Source organism: Arachis stenosperma, chromosome 10 (assembly GCF_014773155.1).
Source record: "Arachis stenosperma cultivar V10309 chromosome 10, arast.V10309.gnm1.PFL2, whole genome shotgun sequence".
Taxonomy (NCBI): domain Eukaryota; kingdom Viridiplantae; phylum Streptophyta; class Magnoliopsida; order Fabales; family Fabaceae; genus Arachis; species Arachis stenosperma.
This window is the reverse complement of record NC_080386.1, coordinates 134,030,566-134,053,818: the sequence shown is the minus strand read 5'-3', so window position 1 is coordinate 134,053,818 and position 23,253 is coordinate 134,030,566. Positions and strand designations below refer to the sequence as shown.

Here is a 23,253-nt window from a genome sequence, read left to right as displayed (position 1 = left end):
TTCTTCAGCTTTCAAAGTCCTCCTTTATGGATCTTGGGATGCTCCATGCACGACTCACATAACTAAACCATGCGTACCACACTTGCCAAATGTACTCATACGTAACAAATAAATGTTGTACAGTTTCAATATCTTTGTTGCACATGACACAGACATTATCACTTCGTTCAATGATATCCAAACTACTTAGCCGATCTTTTGTATTAACTCGACCTACAAATACAAACTATGCAGGTAGCTTTACTCGAAGAGGTACTAGACCTTTTCAAATTTCATTTATGAATTTATAGTTAAAGATATCTTCTATTAAAATTTTTACCTGCATAAACCTACACAAATAAATTAATAATATAAATATTTTTTTTATCAAATTTTTATACTATTATATCTTGTTCTCCTTCTATCAATTTCACAACTTATAAAATATCAAACAGTTGGTTCAAACTGTCTTTAATTTTATAGGTTATATATAAAAATCTGTTCTAAATATTTAATATTCAACAATTTAAAAAAAATATATGTTAAACTATTATCATAATTATGACATGATGTAATCTTAATAGAAAAAATTATATATTAACACAATTATAAGTAACTTAACTATTAAAATAAATTTTATATTAATTTCTAAATAATCACTTGCTAAATTATTTCCTATGAAATGTTCACAGTCATTTTGGCCATGCTTTATGTGGATGTACATCCATTGTAAGTTTCTTTTTTTTTTTGTCAGGAATCCGGTGTAAGTTTATCGATGCCGGGTGTAAATCAAGCACAAGTTTATTAATGGGATTTGTATTCTCTAAAGTTTAAATTTCACTTTAAAGAGTAAAATACCGTAAGAAATTGATGGAAGAATTTAGATCTTGTAGTTTTTTCGATCTTCCTCAATAAAAGCCTTCTGTATTCTTAGATGGCTAAACTGCAACTCTTTTGATAGAGAAAGAACAACAAAAGCGGTTTTAGTATATTTGGGGACCGAAACCCTGAAGACCTATTTATATTTGAGCATGGCATCCATTAAACCCTAAAGGCCAAATAAAATAGTATATAAAGTCCAAAAGATAATATATCTGAAATCCAAAAGATAATTATTTAAGGAACAAAAGATAATATCTGGTTTTATTCTCATTTAATTCCAAATCAAAAGCAATAATGACTTGTTCAATTTAGCATTTATAACAATAAATGAGATCATCATTATATAAGTCATTTAATTTAAACTCACTATTTATTTTATAGGTGGGACCAAGAGAAAATATGAAAGAGAAATCATTTAAGGGTGAGAGATCACACTTTACCCTCTAAAATAAAAATTCAAAATTTAGAAGATTCAAATTCTTATTAATAGATTCTTATATAATAGATGACCCATTTCTTTGTTTTTTTTTTTAAGTCACATCATTCCATTCATGAAATGAAAGAAATATATAGGTATTCATATATAAGATAAATAAAAAAAAAATGAGAGACTTCTAACGTTCTATTATAGAGATAATATTATATAATAATCTAATAAGAGAAATAAAAAATAAAGTGTTCATCAATTAGAAAGTGAGAATTTGTTGAAACTCTTTTTGCAGCTTTAAAGTCGATGTCATTATCTCTTCTATACTAGTTGATACATTATCAAAGATGAACTTGTTTCTAACCTTCCATAAGAATCAGTTCAAAATCACCATCATCATTCTCTGAGAAGAGCTATTGGGTTGGGTACGCAACACTCCCATTCTCAAGTTCCACTTAACATAGAAATCAGATACTTCGGTGTCCTTTCTAGTAGCTGGTAAGCCCAATTTTTTACCAATTTTTTCTTTAATTTTACACAATAAAAATGCAATGATTGATTATTTTTTAAAATTATAAGCATCTTCAACAAGTACGTTGAATCGATGGGATGCGAAGATGAACCCATTTATTTGTTATTGGTAGTTTTACAATTCTTTATTATAAATTCTTATACTTACACATTCTCATTTAAATATTTAATATTGTAGGGTTTATAGCTAATAAAATATCAGCTAATGCAATTAAAATACTCTAAAATAAAATAGTTGATAAAGTAATAACTAATAAAGTGAGACTTAAATTAAAATAATAAAACACATATTTTATAAAAATTAAAAGAGGTAAATATTAAATCAATACTCGAAATATTTTTATATTAAAAAAATGGTATCTGATTTTTATTATTAACAAAATAGCCTCAAAAAGATTTAAAATTTAAAAAATCACCCAATCATAAAAAGATGACGTTAGAATGAACAAAAAACTCTAATGTGGCCATCGAAACTCTAATGATGATAGAGAACTCCGACGACGTTTCTTGTCTTTCTCTTCTCCTTCCCTCTTCTTCTTGGTGGAAGGAAACGCAGTGGCGAGGTGAAGCTATGGGAGAGGGAACACAGTGGTAACATGTTGCAATGGCAGAGGGGATGCAAAAGAAATGCAATAACGTGTTGAAGAAAAAAAATGGCGAACACAAGAACCCGATGAGGTGCTGCCATGATGGAAAGGGAGCGAAAAGAACACAACGACGTGCTGAAGAAGAAGCGGCGATAAAACGAGGTGCAGCTATAGGCCATGATGGTCTTTTTCTGCAGTTATTATGGCGGAAAAAAATGCAGCGACGTGTTAAAGAAAAAGTAGCAACGAATACTAAAAAGAAAACGAGGGTCGCCGGAGCTCTATATTATTATTGGAGTTCTCTATGTCATCTTTTTACCGTTTGGTAGTTTTGTCAAATTTAAAATTTTTTTAGAGATTATTTTATTAATAATAATATCTTTTTTTCGAATATCTATTTGATATTTAACTCAAGTTACAAAATTAAGAATGAATCTTTTCGCTTTACTACCTTACAAACTTGCTAACGGATTTAAATTCATAATCTTGTTAGATTTGACGTCCAATTGATCCTAACCGTTTGTTTTCTTATCATGGAGCTCAATAATTCTAAAGTAGTCCCAGTGAAAGCTGGCAAGCATTTGCGTACTTTTTCACTTATATTTTATAAACACCACGTTCTCATACTCTCCAGTCTCCACTCATTGCTTGCAACCACTTCCTTCAAACACTGCATTTTGCTTTCATCTTTTTCCTTTGGCACTTGAGAGAGATGGCTGAACATATCCCCTATGGTTTTGTCGCTTCACTCTTCAACACGATTGCTTCACCTGCCTTTCGTGAAATCGGGAGGATCTATGGAGTCATGGATGATCTTGAGAAGCTGAAGGCCACTTTGGAATCCATCCAAGTCGTGCTTTCTGATGCTGAGCTCAAACAAGGCCAGAATGCTACTGTTGCCCACTGGATCAAAAGGTTCAAACAAGTGCTCTATGATGCTGATGACTTGCTTGATGACGTCCTCATCAAAGACTTGCGCCGCAAAAGAATGAGTCAGGTGCGTGGCTTCTTTTCCAAATCTGTGAATCCAATTCTTTTCCGTGCTAAGTTAGCTCGTAAGATTGAGAATATTCGAAAGGAGTTTAATAATGTTACTGAAGAGATGTCTAAGTTGAACCTGAATCGGAGTTCGGTCATTCTTAACCAAGATGAGTGTGCGTGGAGGGAAACAAGTTCTTCAGTTTTGCAATCGGAGATAGTTGGAAGGGAAGAGAATAAGAGTGACATTGTTAACTTGCTGAAGCAAACTCATCCATACCAAAATGTTTCTTTAATTGCTGTTGTTGGTATGGGGGGTTTAGGCAAGACAGCCCTTGCTCAGCTCGTGTACAATGCTGCTAAACACCAGAACCTCTTTCAGAAATACATGTGGGTGTGTGTTTCAGAAGATTTCGAGGTGAAAACTGTTTTGAAGAAGATGCTGGAGTCCTTGGGGAAGGACGCTGGTGGTGACTCAATAGAGGCCCTACAACTGAGGTTGCGAGGAGAATTGAATGGGCAAAATTATATGCTTGTGCTTGATGACGTGTGGAATGAAGATCATTCAATGTGGAGTGATTTAAGAACTCATTTGATGTGCGGAGGTCAAGGCAGTAAGCTATTAGTGACGACTCGTAGTACATTGGTTTCTAAAGTAATGGGTATTGACGAGCCGTATGTTTTGAGTGGTTTGACAGATGAGCAATCATGGACATTGCTAAACAACCTGACATTTGGTGAAGATACCAGCAGAATGAGCTCTGAATTGCAATCAATCGGAGAGGAAATTGCAAAGAAGTGTAAAGGAGTGCCATTGGCGATCAAAACAATAGGAGGCTTGTTACGGACAAGGGTTGAAGAAATTGATCAATGGTCAAGTCTTTTGCATGGTGCTATTTGGAGGTTATGCGAAGAAGAGAAGAGTATCATGCCGGTGCTAAATTTGAGTTACCTAAACTTGCGTCCTGAACTAAGACAATGTTTTGCTTATTGTTGTCTATATCCAAAGGATTGGGTAATTGAAAAGGATGAATTGATTCAATTGTGGATGGCTCAAGGTTATCTTGCAAGTCCAATTGAAACACAATCTATGGAAGATGTAGGTAATCAATATGTCAAGATTTTGTTAATGAGGTCATTCTTTCAGGATGCATCAACAGATGAATACGGTCATATTGAGTTCTTCAAAATGCATGATTTGATGCATGATCTTGCAACGTTGGTCGCTGGAAATGATTGTTACTTACATACAGAGGGAAAAGGAATTGTTGAAAGACCCATGCACGTAGCATTTAAAACTAGGACCGATTGTTCATTGGATGTGTTTGATGTTTGCAAATTACGGACAATCATCAATTGCAACACTGATACCAATTTTGTGGCCAAACTCTCTTTTATGGAAAAACTGAAGTGCCTTCGTGCTTTGAAATTGTCATTTCATTTTATGATTGAACTACCAAAGTCCATTGATAAAGTCAAACATTTAAGATATCTTGATCTTTCATACTCTCGAAATCTAAGAAGTTTGCCTGAATCGATTGGCAATCTTGTTTGTTTGCAAACATTAAAAGTAGAAGGTTGTGGATCCTTAGTTAGTTTACCTGAATCGATTGGCAATCTTGTTTGTTTGCAAACATTAAAAGTAGAAGGTTGTGGATCCTTAGTTAGTTTGCCTGAGTCAGTTGGCAATCTTATTTGTTTACATACATTGATATTGACTTTTTGTAATAAACTTGTTTTTCCAACAAAAATTATCACAAAATTGATCAATTTGAAGAAGCTTGACATTGAATATTGTAAAGCCTTTGAAGACGGCATGCCAGTAGGATTGGGGAAATTGATTTCATTGCAATCCTTATCAAGCTTTGTAGTAGGGAATAACGAAAAAGATACAAGTGGCAAATTGAATGAACTGAAAGAGCTTGTTGACCTCAGAGGCAAATTGACCATTAGTAATTTGGATTTGGTAAAGGATGCGGCATCGGAATCTCATGAGACAAATATGAGATCAAAGAAACACATCCAAGACCTTTCTCTGTTATGGGGGTCTTCTGAGTTTGGGGGGATAAGCGCTTCTGTATTATCGGGGCTGAGCTCTGATTCTAGTGAATATGAAATAAGAAAGAGTGAGAGCTTGGTGTTATTGGATAATCTTTGTCCCCATCAGAATCTGAGATCACTATATGTGAATGGCTTTCCAGGAGTGAGGTTTTCAGATTGGCTTATCTCGCTAATTCATGTTGTTCGCATATCTCTCCGCTGTCTTCCCAATTGCAAACAACTCCCACCTTTGGAGAGACTGCCTTGTCTTCGTGCGCTCAAGGTTGATCATATGGAATCGCTGGAGTGGATGGATTATTATGAAAATATTGGTGATGTGTTCTTCCCATCTTTGGAGCAACTCAAAATCTCTTTCTGTAGGAACCTGAGAGGATGGGAGATGTTAGAGGATGATAAGAATGCAAATGAGACTCAAAACCATCTTTCTCTACCTCCTTTTCCCCGTCTCTCTCATCTCCAAATTGTTTATTGTCCAAACTTGACCTGCATGCCTTCTTTCCCACACCTCGATCAGAAGTTGGAGTTACAAGGAGGTATTAGCGTGAAGCTGATGTTGGAAACATGTATGGTTAAGCATGAGTCTTCATCCATCTCTCCTCTCTCTCATCTCAAGCGCTTGTGCCTTAGGGAAGTTACAGGGATAGAAGCAATAGCAGAGGACTGGATGAAAAACCTCACATCGCTCCAGAGTCTCGACCTTAGTGGATCGTCAGCCATTCAGATTCTGTCAGGACACTTGCAATATCTTCCTTCTCAACTTCAAGAGTTGGAGATTAGTTTCAATGACGACAAGCTTGACCTCTGGAAAGACACACAAGGTCGTGGTCCTCCTCATGCGCTCTCTTCTCTGCAGACAATCATGTTCTCCCGTTGTCGGAACATGAAGGCTTTACCAGAGCAGATTGGCAACCTCCATTCACTAAGGCTTTTAAAGATTAGCTTTTGCCCTAAATTAGAGTCATTGGATGAAGCTGAGCGTTGCCTTACCAACATACACTCACTACAGATCAGCTATTGTCCAATCCTAAAGTGCAAATACCGCGCTGAAAGTGGAGAAGATCGGGCCAAGATTGCTCACATCCCAAACATAGACATATACTGAGATTGATCCCCTCAAAAGGTAATAACATTGTTTGCTTTTTTTCATTTTCATTACAAATGCAATATATCTGAAACCCACATTAAATTTCTAATTTTACTTGATGCAGGGGATTCTTGCAAATCATTTTCTTCTTGCCATACTTTCAAATTTCAATAGGCCGATGCCTGCTGCTTCAATGGGAAGATACAAATATTTGGTCTCATCATTCCATTTTGCAAAATGTTGAATCCTCAAGATGGTCAAATTCTGACCCAGTTCCTCCTTTGGGTACAACACTGATTAAAGTATTGTCCATTTCATTTTTTTCAATTAAAGCATTTTGTTTTATTCTTCCTCATTAAATTTATGAAATTAATATTTAAATGCAGTTTATTTTCTTGGTTAGGTAGCATGCAAAGGAAGTTACATTCAGCTACCAGCCAATTACCATTAGCTTCAAACTTATTTAGGTAATAACCATTTATGTGATTCGAACTATTTAGAGTTGATTATCCCACGTTTCCATTTCTGAACGTAAGTGATGTATACAGCAGTATCTCTGACTTTCTGGAACTTGATATAAATAATTCTCTTTGTGAATGTACTAGCAAACTTGTCTTAGAAATAAGTGGAGAAAACAGAAAATACAGAAGAAGAATAATGAGTTATGAACTCAATTTAGCAATATTGAAAGGTTGAGTACTCCAAAGCAACAATATAATTGTTTGATAAGAAATTCAATTTGTTTTGTTTTGTTGCTTATGATGAATATTTACATCAAGGTAACACCATATATTTAGTTTGCACAATGCATAAAGCAAGACTATTTTTTTCCTAATATTTTAGTGACATGTAAAATTAAATTTATTTATGGATTCTTATGAATAGCTGTCTTACTTCTTCATTATCTGTTTTTATTCTGGTTTGCATTGTAGATTATTTCTAGAAGAAGTATCAGAGAGGATTAAGAGAAAGAAAAAGGTCAATTTCTTTTGCTATCAGAAACCTATCAACTGTTATATTTTAAATTTTGTTTCATAGTTGAGAATGTTTCGATTATTGCTTGCAGTTCTTGGGCAATGGCATATAACTCACTATCCAACAGAGCGCCCGTCCTTAGAAGATTACTGGGTTTGGATTCTCATATTGCCTCTTCATTTTCCTTGTTTATAATTGTATGTGCTTTCCCATTTTTTGGTTTATATCCATCATTTAGCTGGATGTGTCAATTTGGTATAATTTACATTTTCTATATGTTTTCCCCAGAAATTTGCCGTTCAAGCAAGAGCATTATCTGGCTTCATGTCATAACGATTACATGACTAGTTGGATCCATATATGGTTTTGTGGCATCTCCTCCTCCTGATGGCCATGCCGAAGGGAGCGGGTAGAGTTGCTGGGTAGGTTATTTCAAGGCACAGTGGAGATTGTTTTATTTCTTGCTTCATGTGAAAGATTTTTCTACATTTGATTTTAGGTTGGTGATTATGTAATATGGGTTGTTGCTATTAGAGACGCAACATGGTAATAGGAGGTTGGGTATGAATTGGCATGAGTGTTTATTGGGATAGGCTTATTGTACGAAAATTTATTGTTCAAACTTCCCATTTTTATGTATGTTGTTCTATGATCTGTGATGTGATATCTTAAACTTTGATGTATCACTTACTGGGTTTTCCTCTTGTTTTGGAAGCACACTTTATTTGAGGAGTGTTACGGGGTTATTAAATATTATGATTCATAACCATTAATTAGTTATTATTGATGTTTTTAATAGTGTAAGATTATATAAAATTATTCATTTTTTATTTGCTAGTTAAATCCTAAACTTCCTCCACTTTATCTATCTAAAACGAGGATTATCACAATTCAATTCTACTCTTTAGGCTGAATACTACACACTCACAGTTCAACAAAATGAGGTGCTTTTCTCACACGTTTTTGCACATAGTCCATAGGTAGCACATGTATACAGGGTATTTTATTTAAATAGATATGGAAAAAAAATTAATTCCTAAATTGCAAAAATTTTTTTCTCAAAATACATATAAATTTGCTTTTTTATTAAAAAAAAACCTATAAAATACTCTTAGTATCTGTTAGAATATAATTAATATTAATTAATATTATTTAATATATTTGAATCCTATAACAATCCTTTAAAAGAAGGTTTATGCCATAGTGATTAATCCTACGTGGCATCCTCACGATTTTTTTCAAATTTTTAATTTATGATCTTTATTACAATAACACAGTTAACACCCCATTATCAAACCATCCTCATTCCACATTTTCACTACTCCTCTGAACATTGTGCCTGAGTTTTCTATCCCCTTTTTCTCCGTTTGCTTTACATGTACACAACCTGATATTTCAAATTTCAAATTTTGAATTCAAAATCAAAATTAAGAAAGGAATTCTCTCCATTCGTTGTTTTCAGTTTTATTTCTTCCTCCTCTTCTTCGGTTCTTCTCCTTCACCTTCTTCACCTTCAGTTCCTCTTCCTTTTTTCCTCCTCCGTTCACTGATTCTGTTTTTGTATAATCTTCTTAATTTAAGTTGGAGGTGGAGATTAGACGTCATGTACGCACCAAGGCAGAGTTACGGCGGTGGATGAGGTTGCGACTGCTATGGTGGTGGATCATAATATGGCGGTGGTGTTGTAGTGGGTGCAGTGGAGTTTGTGGTGGTCATCGAGGATGTGGTGATAGATACGGAGGAGGCAGCGGCGGAAGAGAACAAATCGATGGAAAGTACTAAGTCGCGCGGCCACATAGAACACATGCAGTGACACTATGAAAGAGAGCACAACAGGTTATTTTCCCTATTCATCTTCATTTTCAAATTTCAAGACTTCCTGATGTCTGTCCTTTTACAGTTTTTTCAAATTTTAATTCCAACTAAATCTGCATGTCATTTGAAATTCAAATTTTAATTTTAAATATGCACAACCTTATCAAGCATTCAATCCATCTCTAAGATAATCAACTTTCGATTTTCTTCTGACCATAACCGTCTTTCTTTCTCTATCTTCTCTCATGTCTTTCTCTCCTAGATCTATATATATCTCTGCATCACTTTTTTTTCTTATATTTTTGTTCTTTTGTCAAGCGGAGAGTTCTTGATGGTATTATGGCACGGTGTTTGTTGCAGGGAAGTAGAGGAATGAAGTAGAGACACGACATGGAGGAGCGAGAGATGCATACTGGCGTCTACAACAATGGGCATGCAATTTGGTGCGGCTGAGATGATTCGGATGGCGATAACACGGCACGGAAGAGAAGTCAGTTGCAGCACCGGAAGCGACCAGCAACGGTCTTGGTGCGATGATTCTGTATGCTCTGCTTATGTAAGTAGTCGTTGTCTTCTTCAAATGAAAGTATATATAAGATTTCTAATTTTATCCCTACTCATACTCCTCTTTATTTTTTTTTTAATATTATTTTTTTATATAAACTGTACCTTCTATGATGAAGTTAAGTGTGTTCCTTATTATTTGATCTGATGTATATGTTCTAATTTCGGTAAGATTTGAAATGTTACTGATGTTGTGCAGACGCGTCTTTGTCTGGTGTGGAGCTGTTGATGCAGAAAATCCAGAACCTCATTGTTGTTGCCAGGATTCTATTTGCATTTCGCCTAAATTTCATTAACCTCTTTCCCTCTTATATTCAATTTACATCCAATATAGAAAACCAAATCAGATTTCAAAGTAATGCAGCATGAAGTATTCATTTTTCCTTTAGTTTTTGATGTCTTGGCTTTTGTATTTTCAGAGTAATTTAGGAACTAAGGCAAAAGAAGGTCCTGCTGTGTAGCTACTGTGGAAGGTTTGCATCCACCCACTCTATTGTGTTTTTATTAGTTCTTTTTTTGTTCAATTTGTTCAATTGCTTAAATTTGTTTTTTGCTTTTGCTTATTATTATACTTCTACTTATTATTACCTTATATATCCTCCTTCCTCTCAAGTTTGGATATGTTCTTCACTCTTCAGGGTGGTAGTTTCAATTCTCAATTTTTGGGTCTTTTCCCTTCTAAAACTGTGTTAATTTCTTAGAGGAAATTCTCCTTTGTCGCTGTATCTGAGATATTATGCGTATATATCTTTTCATTCATAATTAAAGCTTATTCGTGAAAATAGTATTATCCTATGGACTACAATTTTTATATTATGCATTTGAACAAGATTTTGAAGTGAAACAAGTCCAAGTTATGTTGTACATATGGCAACGACACACTCCATTTTAATCATCAAGTGTTAATTATAGACATACTATGCTTAGATTCACCGTCTTTAGAAAATTTGTTGATGAACTAAATTCCCATTTTTTGACATGGTTGAGATTGAACCACTTATTGTTGCCCTGCAACTTTCAAGTCTAGAAAATAAAATGGTGATACCAATTACTTTTGATATGATTGGTTAATGCCTTTCTTTTAAGTCTTAACTTTGGATGGTTTGTTCATCATAAATTCATAGTCTTTTCTTGAACTCTATTTTTTTGGCTGTCCTTAATGTTTATGAGTCTTTTTGGACTATGTTTATGAGTTTGTTTAACTTATAAACTTAATTCTTTTTGAAGAAAAATCCACGTTCATCTCTTTTTTTCTTTTTATTTTTTTACATAATTAAAATAGTGTCTAGAAAATATTCTTGGTGCTTTTAGTTTTTCTCTCTTATCACAGTGAACGATTTACTTCGTGTATAACGTTCGAGTAAGTATTTGCCTTGATTACTATTTTGATATCTATACAGTATATCCAAAGTCATATAAGCCTTCGACTTTTTTTTGTCTTCTCCGGTGGTTAGCTAGACATGGAAACTACTTACCACAGTTGTGAAAAATAATTTGTTTATTGGTTGGAGTTGTAGCAATAACTTTCGGTTAAGATTTAAGACATACCATAACAAGTTATCTTTTGGCAATGTCATATAATACAACTTAAAATAGTTCAACAGAATAATTGATTATATGTTGAATCTGTTTTTGACCAATTTTTGGCACATGTAGGTTATCAAGTTTCTAGCTTCCCTTCTATTGCTTTTTCTATTTTTTTTCCAAATTCATTTGACCCTTTATATGATATTAATAATTTCATTAGTTGATTATAGAAAGACAAAAGGTCAAACTTGATGGTTTTGAATTCCAATCTCTTTGAGGAATGGCCTAATTTTATTGCTTCTCAATTTTAGTATTTGTTTGAAGAGTTTTTTTACGCATCGAGGTGTTGGAGTTAAATTTTGATTCATTTCCTAATAGTGATGTAAATGTTAGTATCACCACTATTTTGAACATATTATATATAAGGTATTTTCATAATTGCTATTCAGTAATTTTTCTTTTTCATGTTCCTATTGTTCATTATTTTCTTCTGATTTTGAATTTAGTGTTAATTCTGGTCCACAACGTCAACTCTTTTGATAAGATGCCTCTTGGTCTCTAATTTTTAATGTAGGCTGTCTTTAGATTGACACAACTTGATAGAGTAGCGGAGTATTTATCACGTCATATTAGGGAGCATCATGAATAATGAGTAAGTTTAATTCAATGATTAGTTCTCATCAACTATGGCTCTTTTCATATTTATGTGTGATGGTTCTTTGGAAGAATCTAAATTTTATTGTTGATTAGGTTTATATCGATTCTTGATTTTTTTTTGAGGAAAAAGTATTACATAATTGTTTTTTTTCTTTGGATATCATTACTCTGTTCATGATTTTTGGAATGGGGTACTTTTGTTGTCTATTGTGTGCCACAAGCTTTAATGCTATTTGTTGCTATGCTAAATACAAAAAACTAAGCTTTGTGGCTAGAGAGTAGTAATAATTATAAGAATTTTGTTGTTATTTTTCATGATTAATTTTATATCTCATTCTTAGATGTGTTTCTAGGTTGGTTGATATGGATTCTATAGCATAGCCATACCAACATCGCTCACTTTTAACCTTACAACTTCATCTAATACTTTTAGAAGGACCCTGAAGGTGATGGGAGTTCTGCTGTGCACATTTATTGTAAAGAATTGAATAACCTCATGTTGGATGTTTTGAAAAGAGGGCCGAGAATGAAGGAAAATGGAGTGTTGGTATCTGACAAGACCATGTAGAGGAAGCTGCAAAAGTTTTGGAGCCACTAAGGGCACCCAACTCTTATACTAAGATAATTTTCAGCAGTAGGAGTTTTGGCTTGAAGCTGCTCGCATTGTTGAATTCCATTCAAATGTCAATTAAGGATTAATTGAAGGAAGTAGACCTGTTAGATTTTATTGTTGGTAAGCTGGACAGAAGCTCTTGAAGTGATGATTATATTCCCTTTTGTACTAGAAGATTATGTTTGAAGTTATCTTAGCCTGTTTTTCATGATCTAACCAAAGATAGAGTGGTAACTTATAATATGCAGTCAAACTTTTTTAAGTAGTTCTATTATTTTAAATGTTTTACCTGCTTAATTTTGCACATTTTTTTACATGTTTAATTTTACACCTTTATTTTGATATTGATAAAGTATAGATAGATGTGATTGGTCCTCTAATAATTACTAACTTAATCATTTTAACTTAAAACACTTCAATAATGGCTCTAAAATGGGCCTTTAAATTCTTCTAATCAATTAAAAGGGCATTTGGAAGTTGGAACCACATTACAGGAAGAATGCATACCAAGTTCTTATGGAATCTCCTTCTCATCGAGTTTTTAACTTCATAGTTCACATCTTTTTATGGAGATATTGATGACTTAGTGTATCCATCAGTTTATGACTTGGTGTAACTATCAGTTTTTGAATCAGCTTAAAAAATTAAGAAACCCTTTCTTTCATGTTATCTTTTGTTTACTACTAATAATAATTATAATAAATATGATTATTAATTAATATTAAATAAATATTTCTCTAACATCTTTTTTTTTTAGTATTTCTCAAGGTATGATTAATGAGGAATTTATACATTTTTATTAATTAGAATAGTTTGAAAATATTGGTCTTTTTGGTAAACAATTTTCACATAAAGCCTTGCTTTTTGTTGAAGTTCCTCAACTTAATAGCAACAATATTGTTTCATTAAAACCATCATCAGTAAAGAGTTTGACAACATTTGTTTATAAGGTAATGTCAAGTTTGACAATGGTTAGAAAGAGTTCTGCAAAGCATACAAGTTGGAACAATTATTTGTTACATTATCAAGGGTCAAATAAAAAAAGAGGTATTATAATTCTTAATCAAATAAAAAAGAGGCATTATAATGCTTATTCAAAACAATAGTTTGATGTCCAACAGCAGTACTATAAAGTTTAAATGTAGTATTTAACAGAGGTCTTTAATAATATTGCATGATGTGATACTTAGCTTTATTTATTTTTGTTCACATACAACGACAATACACGATATATTTTGTCATTTTTCCATAATTATATAAGCATGTTTCTTTGAAGTAATGAAGATAGATGGTTAAATCTTTTTCTTTATGGAGTACGGTAGTTGGTTAACGTATTTTTATTTAAATCACAAACTCAAATTTTATTCTCATCTTCCTTCTGATTTAATACTTATGTCAATCTTTTATAATATTTTTGGTATCTTGCGACTCTTTTGATTAAAAGTTATGTACATATATGTGAAATTACTTTTCACTTTGTTCGTGCCTTTTAGTAAGTGCTTTGAATCCAAATATCATGGTTTTAGATCTTTTTTCAATAAAAAAAAATAACTGATAATAGGAAGTTAATCTTCTTAAGAACATACCCTATTAGCTTTGATGTGTGAGAATATTTGCTCTTCGTTTTTGAAGGAAAAAAATTGATGAAAATTCATTTCATATTTATATGTCCAAGTAGTCATATAAAGACTAAGAAAGGATAATCATTTTTATCTTATAGCAATTTTGTTTGATTGAATATGATTGTTTATTTTTAATCATTTTTTATTTGAAACTGTTTTTCAGCATTTGAGCTTTTGGTATCGAAGTTTTTAAAAGTTTTTTTTGGTCTTAAAAAGGAGAAAAATTAAAGAACAATGAATTTAGTACATAAAAGTTTTGAAACAAATGTAAAAATTAAAAAATAATGAAAATTATGGGATTATTTTGTATAGTTTTCATTATTTGAAAAAAAAAATAACTTTATTATTGTAATGCAAATTGGGTTGTATTTTAGCTTTAGATTTTTTTAGTATTTGTATTGATTCGTAAACTTTTTTTTATACGAGACTTTAATATTAAATTATTTTGTTTACAATTTAATTATATAATTATATTATAATGTATTTATTATAATTAAGTCATATTTTTTATTTAATTTTATTTACTTTTGCAATTTTTTCAAAAAGTAAAATTACATATTCTTATTCTTATGATCTAATTTAATATATATATATATATATATATATATATATAAAAGTCTATATCAAGTCTTTAATCTAATAATATTTAAAATATTAAATATTTTTCATTATAATTATGATAGCCGTGCATCGCACGGGCACTTCTCTAGTATTTATTATAGGAGATTGGGTGTATTTGTTTTCGCAGTTTTGTTGCTCACTGCTTCACCGCCACGGCCATCGTGGCCCCAAACATTCTTTCCCAACTGAAGTGCTTCCAACTTGTGCGTTCTTCTCTTTTTTTAGGTTGTTCTCAAACTTCTTCAGCCGGCGGATCTTATCATTCAATTGTATGCATGATACATTTGCCCGAATCAAATTTGACCCCTTCATAAAATCGTAAAATTCATCAACGTATTTATAGGGTTCCTTCCTGTTTTCGCGATGAAGGGGTCGAATTTGATTCGGGCAAATGTATCAGAGTAAATACCCATAGTCATTCCTGAGATTCACGCAAATATCCATAGTAATTTCTAAGATTCCGATTTATCCCTAAATCCCCAAATTCTCGGACACTTTATTTCTTCTTCTTGTTCATCTCTTTTTCTTCTTTCAAGCATGTCACGTAAAACATAAATTGTCTGGCTTCTATATACCATCAAGCATAAATTGTCTGGCTTGTATATATCATCAAGCATCAAGGAGCCGACGGCGTGATCCTCCTGTGCCTTCTTCCTACGTTTTGGTTGGTTCCTGTTGTCGATACTGTTTTCGGCTGCGCGCTTTGACCCGGATTTGGTTTGACTCACAGAAGCCGAAGGTTGAGACTTCAACTTTGGAGAGGGTTTAGAAGAAGATGACGAGGGTTTGGAAACCTTTTGCGGTTGAGGCTTCCTGGAACCAGCACGTGTTTCCTCACGTTCATCTTCGCCTTCGTCTGTGTCTTCGTCCTCCTCAGATGAAGTTGCTGCTTCTTCTTCCTCGCTGCTATTTTCTTGTTTGGGCTGAGGCCTGGGAACCTGCGATTCGTCGTCAGAGTCTTCAGGAGCGACTTGCTTCTGCTTCGCCATGGAAACTCCGAAATTCAGGAGGGAAAAAGTGAATTTAGGATTAGGGTTTGTCTTAGTTCACTCTCTGGACAGTGAGAGAGGATCCGCAGAAATCACGTGACGAGTTCAAATCCAGATAAATATTTAGTACATCTTTATCAAAGACTTGCGCCGCAAAAGAATGAGTCAGGTTTGTAGCTTCTTTTCCAAATCTGTGAATCCAATTCTTTTCCGTGCTAAGTTAGCTCGTAAGATTGAGAATATTCAAAAGGAGTTTAATAATGTCGCTGAAGAGATGTCTAAGTTGAACCTGAATCGGAGTTCGGTAATTCTTAAGCAAGATGAGTGTGGCTGGAGGGAAACAAGTTCGTCCGTTTTGCAATCAGAGATAATTGGAAGGGAAGAGAATAAAAGTGACATTGTTAACTTGCTGAAGCAAACCCATCCGAACCAAAATGTTTCTTTAATTGTTGTTGTTGGTATGGGGGTTTAGGCAAGACAGCCCTTGCTCAGCTCGTGTACAATGCTGCTAAAGACCAGAACCTCTTTCAGAAATATATATGGCTGTGCGTTTTAGAAAATTTCGAGGTGAAAACTGTTTTGAAGAAGATCCTGGAGTCTTTGAAGAAGGATGCTGGTGGTGTGACTCATTAGGGCCCTACAACAGAAGTTGCGAGAAGCATTGAATGGGCAAAATTATATGCTTGTGCTCGATGACGTGTGGAATGAAGATCATTTAAAGTGGAATGATTTAAGATCGAGTTGAGTTGTATTGCTCTTGAATTACTTGGATATGTATTGCTCTTGAATTATTTGTGGATTCTTACGAATAGTTGTCCTACTTTTTGATTATCGGTTTTTATTCTGGTTTGCATTGTAGATTATTTCCAGAAGATGTATCAGAGATGGATTGAGATAAATGTTGTTGGTATTGAACTACTTGTTCTGCTTTTGGTGTGGAACACCTCTGATGTCATCACCTCTCTTAATTTAGTTGGAGCTCCCTTCCAGTCTTTGCAATATTTGCCGAGAAAGAAAAAGGTCAATTTCTTTTGCTATCAGAAACCTATCAACTGATATATTTTAAATTTTGTTTCATAGTTGAGAATGTTTTGATTATTGCTTGCAGTTCTTGGGCAAATGACATATAACTCGCTATCCAATAGAGCACCAGTTCTTAGAAGATTATTGTGTTTGGATTCTCATATTGCCTCTTCATTTTCCTTGTTTATAATTGTATGTGCTTTCCCATTTTTTGGTTTATATCCATCATTTAGCTGGATGTGTCAATTTGGTATAATTTACATTTTCTATATGTTTTCCCCAGAAATTTGCCGTTCAAGCAAGAGCATTATCTGGCTTCATGTGATAACGATTACGTGACTAGTTGGATCCATATATGGTTTTGTGGCGTCTCCCCCTCCTGATGGCCATGCCGAAGGGAGCGGGTAGAGTTGCTGGCTTGGTTATTTCAAGGCACAGTGGAGATTTCTTTATTTCTTGCTTCATGTGAAAGATTTTCCTACATTTGATTTCAGGTTGGTGATTATGTAATATGGTTGTGGCTATTAGAGACGCAACATGGTAATAAGAGGTTGGGTATGAATTGGCATGTGTGTTCATTGAGATAGGCTTATTGTACGGGAATTTATTGTTCAAACTTCCCATTTTTGTGTATGTTGTTCTATGATCTGTGATGTGATATCATAAACTTTGATGTATCACCTACTGCGTTTCTCTTTTGTTTTGGAAGCACACTTTATCTATCGAAAACGAGGATTATCACAATTCAAAGCTCTATTAGTACTGCTCTTATTGTAACATACACTCATTTTCATTGAATGAATTTAATAATTCCTGATATCTATTTGTACTCAAACAATTAATTGTGCCTTGTGTTAAATGCAGATGCTGTTTATTAACAAACATGGTTTGAAAGCCTGTTACTACTGCTTGCATTGTGAACATTATAAAATTAAAGCCGTGTCATTATATTTCCTTGAAATAAGTATTGTACTTGCCATGAGATTCAAACTAATGCGTAGACAAAGCAATGCTGTGGTTATCAAATTTGTTGATTTACTTTCAAGAGTGCTACTTTTATTCAAGACAAGTAATAAATTTAAATTAGCATTGCTTATTTCTAAGTAAATGAAGCATAACATGTTTTCCATAATCCCTCTCTTCATCTAAACCTTGAAATTATAAATTTGAATATTTTCAACATCAAGCTTCATGAAATTGCTGCGCTTTCTAGTGACTAAAAATTTGCCCCAGTTGTAAGGCTTGTATTTGGCAGGGTTGTTCTCATTTACCAGCTCCTCTAATGGTTCCACCATGGTGTAGTGTGAAGGATTCAAAAAGAATGGAATTGAAAACCTTTCTTTCTCAGAGTTCACCATAACTCTATGCTCAACACTTTCATATGCTTCATTGCTCCAAACCTGTGTGCAACAATACACAACACCACATTATTTCTAATTATTCAGATCAATATTCAAGATCACTTTGACTCAATATTAGTGAATTAGTACCTGAATCATGTCACCAACATTAATGATATAAGCATTAGGAGTAGGCCTAACCCGAACCCATTCGCCATCAGATTTTCGCTTCACTTCAAGGCCACCAACATCATCCTGAGCAAGAATGGTTAGCACACCAGAATCCTTGTGCCTACCAACTCCAAGAGCAAGGTGTGGTGAAGGGCATGGTGGATAATGGTTCAGCCTTATAAAGCTTGTTTGGTCTTTGAAGAACTCATGGAACCGTTTCTGTGGCAAACCTAAGCTCAGAGCAATAAGTTCCATCAACTCCAATGCTAGTTTCACCATGTCCTTAGCATATTCTTGGCATACCTCTCTGTACAACAAAAGGGTTATAAATATGAGACTAATCAATGCTATGTGCTAAGGCCTTTTAATCTTAGTTTAGTTATTTCTTAAAATAATAATGAATAACCTCAAGTATGGTGGATAATGAGGCCACTGATTATGCCAATGAGTGACATCTTGATTATGAGGATCAAGAGAAGCAGGGACCAAGGTAGGTTCCTCAACAGAGAAATCAAAGACCTCTTTCCAATCTCTAACATTCTTGGTATGCTCTGTGTCATAGTAACCAAGCACTTTCACAGCATCTCTTCTAACCTTGTTCTTCTCTTCTTTGCTCTCACCAAAGAACTCTCTAGCTGCAGCTTCAACTTTGTGTCTGTGATCAAGTGGGACCCCATGGTTGATTACCTGAAAGAACCCCCACTCTTTGCATGCACTGCCAATTTCCTTCACAAGCCTATCAAGGGCAGAAGGGTCTTTTTCTCTTGATGGGGAGAGGTCAATCATAGGGATCCCTTCTGCTTCACTGAAACATAGCTTTGGCCTGTGTTCTGGGTCTTGGATGAAAGCTGGATCCACCTCTCCCATTCTAATTAATTATGCTAATTCCTTTAGTTTGATTAGTAGTATGTGATGAACTGAAGAGTGATGATCAATTAATATATGGCTTCAAAATCCAATAAGGATTGGTGTTAGTGTAGTGTAAAATTTTGTGTGTGTTGATGCATTGAACCTAGACATGTGTTTTTGTTTGTATATGGTGAGTAGGTGGTGAAGTGTTGGCAAAATATGCAACGTTAATTCGTTAAACAAAACAAAGGAAAAAATGAAGATAGAAAGAAACACAGAATTATAGAGTAGAGATTAGAGAAGGCTGCACGATATCGTTGAGAATCATTATGATTTTGGATTTGGAAATTTCTTAGTTGGGTGTGACGTGTGCACATGCATGGCAAAGGTTGTCTACATTCAAACTTTGTTAGTCTGTGAGCCTGTGACGTAAGTGTGCATGTTTTAAGCAACAATAATAAATTATTTTATTAAAAATTTAATAGAAAATTGATCAAAATTAAGAACGCATTTTGTTTGGTCAAAGTTATACAATTTTATTACTGAAAATTGGTCTAATTTGGACTACAGCAAAAATCGTAATAAAGAGAATAAAAAGTTTTAACTTTTGATAAAATACTTAATCATAAGAAAACTAAAAAGATAAATTAAAAACGCATTTAACTTTGAGATTATATATATTTAAACTCATTATTGATACTATGCGATTAGTACTACTTTTCAATCATGCGGGCCGTTAATTTTTTTTTTTTTAACTTTTTAAAAGTAATAGAAGTAAATTTAGTACTCTGATATTTAGATCCTCTAAAGTTTGAATTTTACTTTAAAAAGTAAAGTGTAGTCTTTTACCCTTAAATGATTTTTCTTTTATATTTATTTTTAGTCTCACCTATGAAATAAATGGTAAAAAATCACACTTCGTTTTTCCCAAACCCTTCGTTTTTCCCATTATTCTCTCTTATACCACTGATATTGATGCCATTAAAGACAGAACCCATCTCCTATATTCTATTAGGAATCTCCAAAACCTTGATTCTGCTTTGCATCTCTTTCACAAGATGGTTTCCGTAAACCCTTTTCCATCTGTGAAGGACTTTAATTTATTGTTTAGCTCTATTGTTAAGATGAAGCATTACACAGCTGCCATTTCGTTAATCAAACACTTTTTCTCCTTAGGACTCAATTCTAATATCTGTACACTCAATATTGTTGTCAATTGTCTGTGCCGTTTGAATCACACTCCCTTTGCCTTCTCTGTGGTGGGGATGATGTTCAAAATCGGTTTGGAGCCCAATGTGGTCACATTTACCACCATTGTTAATGGTCTTTGTACTCAAGGCAATGTGGATTATGCTATTTGGATTGTTGACCACATGAATAACATGGGATATCAAAAGGATTAATAAGGCTATTTATCTCTTGGATGAAATGATCAAGAAAGGTTTAAAGCTGGATGTTGTGACTTGGAATACTCTTATCCATGGATTTTGCAAAGTGGGTAAACCGTTAGCTGCTAAAGAATTGTTTTTTACAATGCACAAATTTGGTCAATATCCTAATCTATCAAGCTGTGCCACTATATTGGATGGCCTATTCAAATGTCACTTGTCTTCTGATGCAATATCATTGTTTCGAGAAATTGAGAAGAATAATTTGGATCTTAATATTGAAATTTACAATGTGGTGCTCGATGGGATGTGCCGCGCTGGAAAACTGAATGATGCGTGTGAACTCTTCTCTTGTCTTCCAGCATAAGGCTTGAATCCTGATCTATATACTTATACAATAATGATCCAAGGTCTATGTAGGGAAGGACTTCTGATTGATGCTGAAGAGTTGCTGATGAATATGGAAGAGCATGGCTGCTTGCCAGATAGCTGCACATATAATGTCTTCATCCAAGGATTACTACGACGAAATGCTGCTCTCAAGTCAATAAAATATTTTCAGATTATGAAAGACAAAGGTTTTGCAGCAAATGCTACAACCATGGAGTTGCTTGTAGATTACCCCTCTACGCACAAAGGAGAGAATGTTTTTCAAGAATTTGTGCAGAAAATTGTTTGAAAAGAATGATAGTTTTTCTTTTAATATAAATATTGGGAGTTATATTTATAAGAGAAATAGAAAATGCTTTCTCTTTTGTAACAGTAAATTTTTATTGTTCTAAAAATTAGTAGTTTAGGGGAAAAAAATTGGACACTAAAAGAAGGAATACATAATTACATATGTTATCTTATTAAGTTATTATTTACTATGGAAATAGGTAAACAAAACATTTAAAAGGAAGGTTTAATTCTAAATTTATTTATGGACTATTTTTGAAAAGTAGGAAACACAATTTACATAGATGAAATTACTACTCCTAATCCAAAATTCTGAAGTGATAAATTTGGATATTCTCCAGATCACGCTTCTTGAAATCAGTGCGGTTTCTGTGAGCATAGAAGTGACCCCAGTTGTATTCTCTATACCTTGGAGGGTTTTTCTGATTCACCAACTCCTCCACAGGCTTCACCATAACCTTGTGAGATGGGCAGAAGAAGAATGGAATGGAGAACCTTTCTCTCTCTGTGTTCACCACCACTCTGTGCTCCACACTTTCATACTTGTCATTGCTCCAAACCTTTGTCACAAGCATACATATTCAATCAATCAAATGGATTTGAAAAACAATTATCTTAATTTAGACTCTTACCTGAACCATGTCCCCAACATTGATGATAAATGCTCCTGGGGTTGGTGTAACTGGGATCCATTCACCATCTGATTTTCTCTTAACTTGCAGGCCTCCAACATCATCTTGGGCAAGCACGGTTAAGACACCGCTATCCTTATGGCGGCCGACACCGAGAGCTAGATCAGGGAACGGGCACGGAGGATAGTGATTGAGCCTCACCATGCTTAGCTGGTCCTTGAAGCAACCATGGAACTTGTCACCAGCCAATCCCAAGCTCAATGAAATCAGCTCCAACAACTTGTATGCTAGCTTTTCCACCTCCCTTGCATACTCCTCCAATGCTTCCCTGATCAAACATCATCTTCAATCTAAGAATACAGAACATGTTTACATCTAATTATAGTTTTTAAATGTAGCAATCTAAGTTAGTAAAACACCTAACAAATTCTTAATCACAAAGATTATTATTATCTTGTTTTGAAATTTTGGATTACCTGAAATCAGGAGGGGATTGAGGCCATTGGTTGGTAATAGTCCTGAGCTCTTTTTCATGGGACTCAATGAGTGGAACTTGTGCTGAGTTCTGAACAAGATAATCAAACACCTCTTTCCAATCCCTTACGTTCTTCGTATGCTCTCCATCATGGTACCCCATGGAATTCACTTCATCTCGTTTCACTTTCCTCTTCTCCTCCGTGCTTTGCTCGAAGAACATCTTCGCAGCAGCCTCTGCTCTTGAGCTCACCTCAGAGGAAACCCCATGATTGGTTACTTGGAAGAATCCCCACTCCTCGCATGCCCTTCCAATCTTGGAGATAAGTTCTTCTCTGCTTTGCAACATGTCTATGACTGGAATTTCAACAACTTCCACCAACTTCTTGTGGTTGTTGGCACGGTGTTCTTTGGATTGTAAGAAAGCTGGGTCTATGTCTCCCATGTCTCTTCTCTCACCGCACACTTGCTCTGATTTGTGTTATCACTTAGCAGTTAATAAGATAAACACAAATGTTTACTGTATAGATTTCTTCCTGTTTAGCATCATCGTACGTGGGTTGTCTTCAGATACATCGAATGTGGACATGTATCTGGGTACAAATGTGGACAAAATTATGGTAGGGCCATACTTCAACCTCAAATTTCTCGTGAACATTATATGATGAGTGATTCCAATTGAATCACCAAAATAAATAAGGTAAATAAACAAAAATTAGACCCTTATTCATACACAAGTTAACACTCGTGCATCACTAGTCAACACATCACATAAGCTGTGTAAAT

The 23,253-nt window shown here is 34.2% G+C and overlaps 3 protein-coding genes, 2 long non-coding RNA genes and 1 pseudogene across 8 annotated transcripts; 4 read left to right on the top strand and 2 right to left on the bottom strand.

The window, feature by feature from the left end:
- Window positions 1-3,054: 3,054 nt before the first annotated feature.
- LOC130958123 (putative disease resistance protein RGA1) lies at window positions 3,055-8,259 on the top strand. Of its 3 annotated transcripts, none has more exons than XM_057885023.1 (6): window positions 3,055-6,565; window positions 6,654-6,814; window positions 6,933-6,996; window positions 7,462-7,507; window positions 7,596-7,701; window positions 7,793-8,259. In XM_057885023.1, exon 1 carries the CDS (start codon window positions 3,119-3,121, stop codon window positions 6,545-6,547), a length of 3,429 nt encoding a protein of 1,142 aa, XP_057741006.1. In that variant the 5' UTR covers window positions 3,055-3,118; the 3' UTR covers window positions 6,548-6,565; window positions 6,654-6,814; window positions 6,933-6,996; window positions 7,462-7,507; window positions 7,596-7,701; window positions 7,793-8,259. The 3 variants fall into 3 exon arrangements, with proteins under 3 accessions (XP_057741006.1, XP_057741007.1, XP_057741005.1); XM_057885024.1 differs by having other exon boundaries at window positions 6,654-6,831; window positions 7,596-7,657; XM_057885022.1 differs by having other exon boundaries at window positions 6,654-6,831.
- Window positions 8,260-8,803: 544 nt separating this feature from the next.
- LOC130958121 (uncharacterized) lies at window positions 8,804-12,968 on the top strand. 2 transcript variants are annotated; one of them, XR_009077330.1, is made up of 5 exons: window positions 8,804-9,340; window positions 9,680-9,875; window positions 10,083-10,356; window positions 11,985-12,062; window positions 12,501-12,968. It is a non-coding gene; the product is annotated as an uncharacterized LOC130958121 (long non-coding RNA). The 2 variants fall into 2 exon arrangements; XR_009077331.1 differs by having other exon boundaries at window positions 12,421-12,968.
- A 2,071-nt stretch (window positions 12,969-15,039) lies between these two features.
- Window positions 15,040-17,752, top strand: LOC130958120 (uncharacterized). The gene is made up of 3 exons (XR_009077329.1): window positions 15,040-16,932; window positions 17,021-17,127; window positions 17,219-17,752. It is a non-coding gene; the product is annotated as an uncharacterized LOC130958120 (long non-coding RNA).
- Window positions 17,753-17,948: 196 nt separating this feature from the next.
- Window positions 17,949-19,490, bottom strand: LOC130958113 (protein DMR6-LIKE OXYGENASE 2-like). Its single transcript, XM_057885014.1, has 3 exons — window positions 18,853-19,490; window positions 18,426-18,753; window positions 17,949-18,335 (listed from the first exon to the last, which is right to left on the bottom strand). The coding sequence occupies exons 1-3, from the start codon at window positions 19,311-19,313 to the stop codon at window positions 18,081-18,083; spliced, it is 1,044 nt and encodes a 347-aa protein (XP_057740997.1). The 5' UTR covers window positions 19,314-19,490; the 3' UTR covers window positions 17,949-18,080.
- A 184-nt stretch (window positions 19,491-19,674) lies between these two features.
- Window positions 19,675-21,362, top strand: LOC130957853 (pentatricopeptide repeat-containing protein At1g12620-like; annotated as a pseudogene).
- Window positions 21,363-21,573: 211 nt separating this feature from the next.
- On the bottom strand, window positions 21,574-23,130 carry LOC130958116 (protein DMR6-LIKE OXYGENASE 2-like). The gene is made up of 3 exons (XM_057885016.1): window positions 22,470-23,130; window positions 21,994-22,321; window positions 21,574-21,921 (listed from the first exon to the last, which is right to left on the bottom strand). Exons 1-3 carry the CDS (start codon window positions 22,910-22,912, stop codon window positions 21,661-21,663), a joined length of 1,032 nt encoding a protein of 343 aa, XP_057740999.1. The 5' UTR covers window positions 22,913-23,130; the 3' UTR covers window positions 21,574-21,660.
- Between the last annotated feature and the right edge of the window lie 123 nt (window positions 23,131-23,253).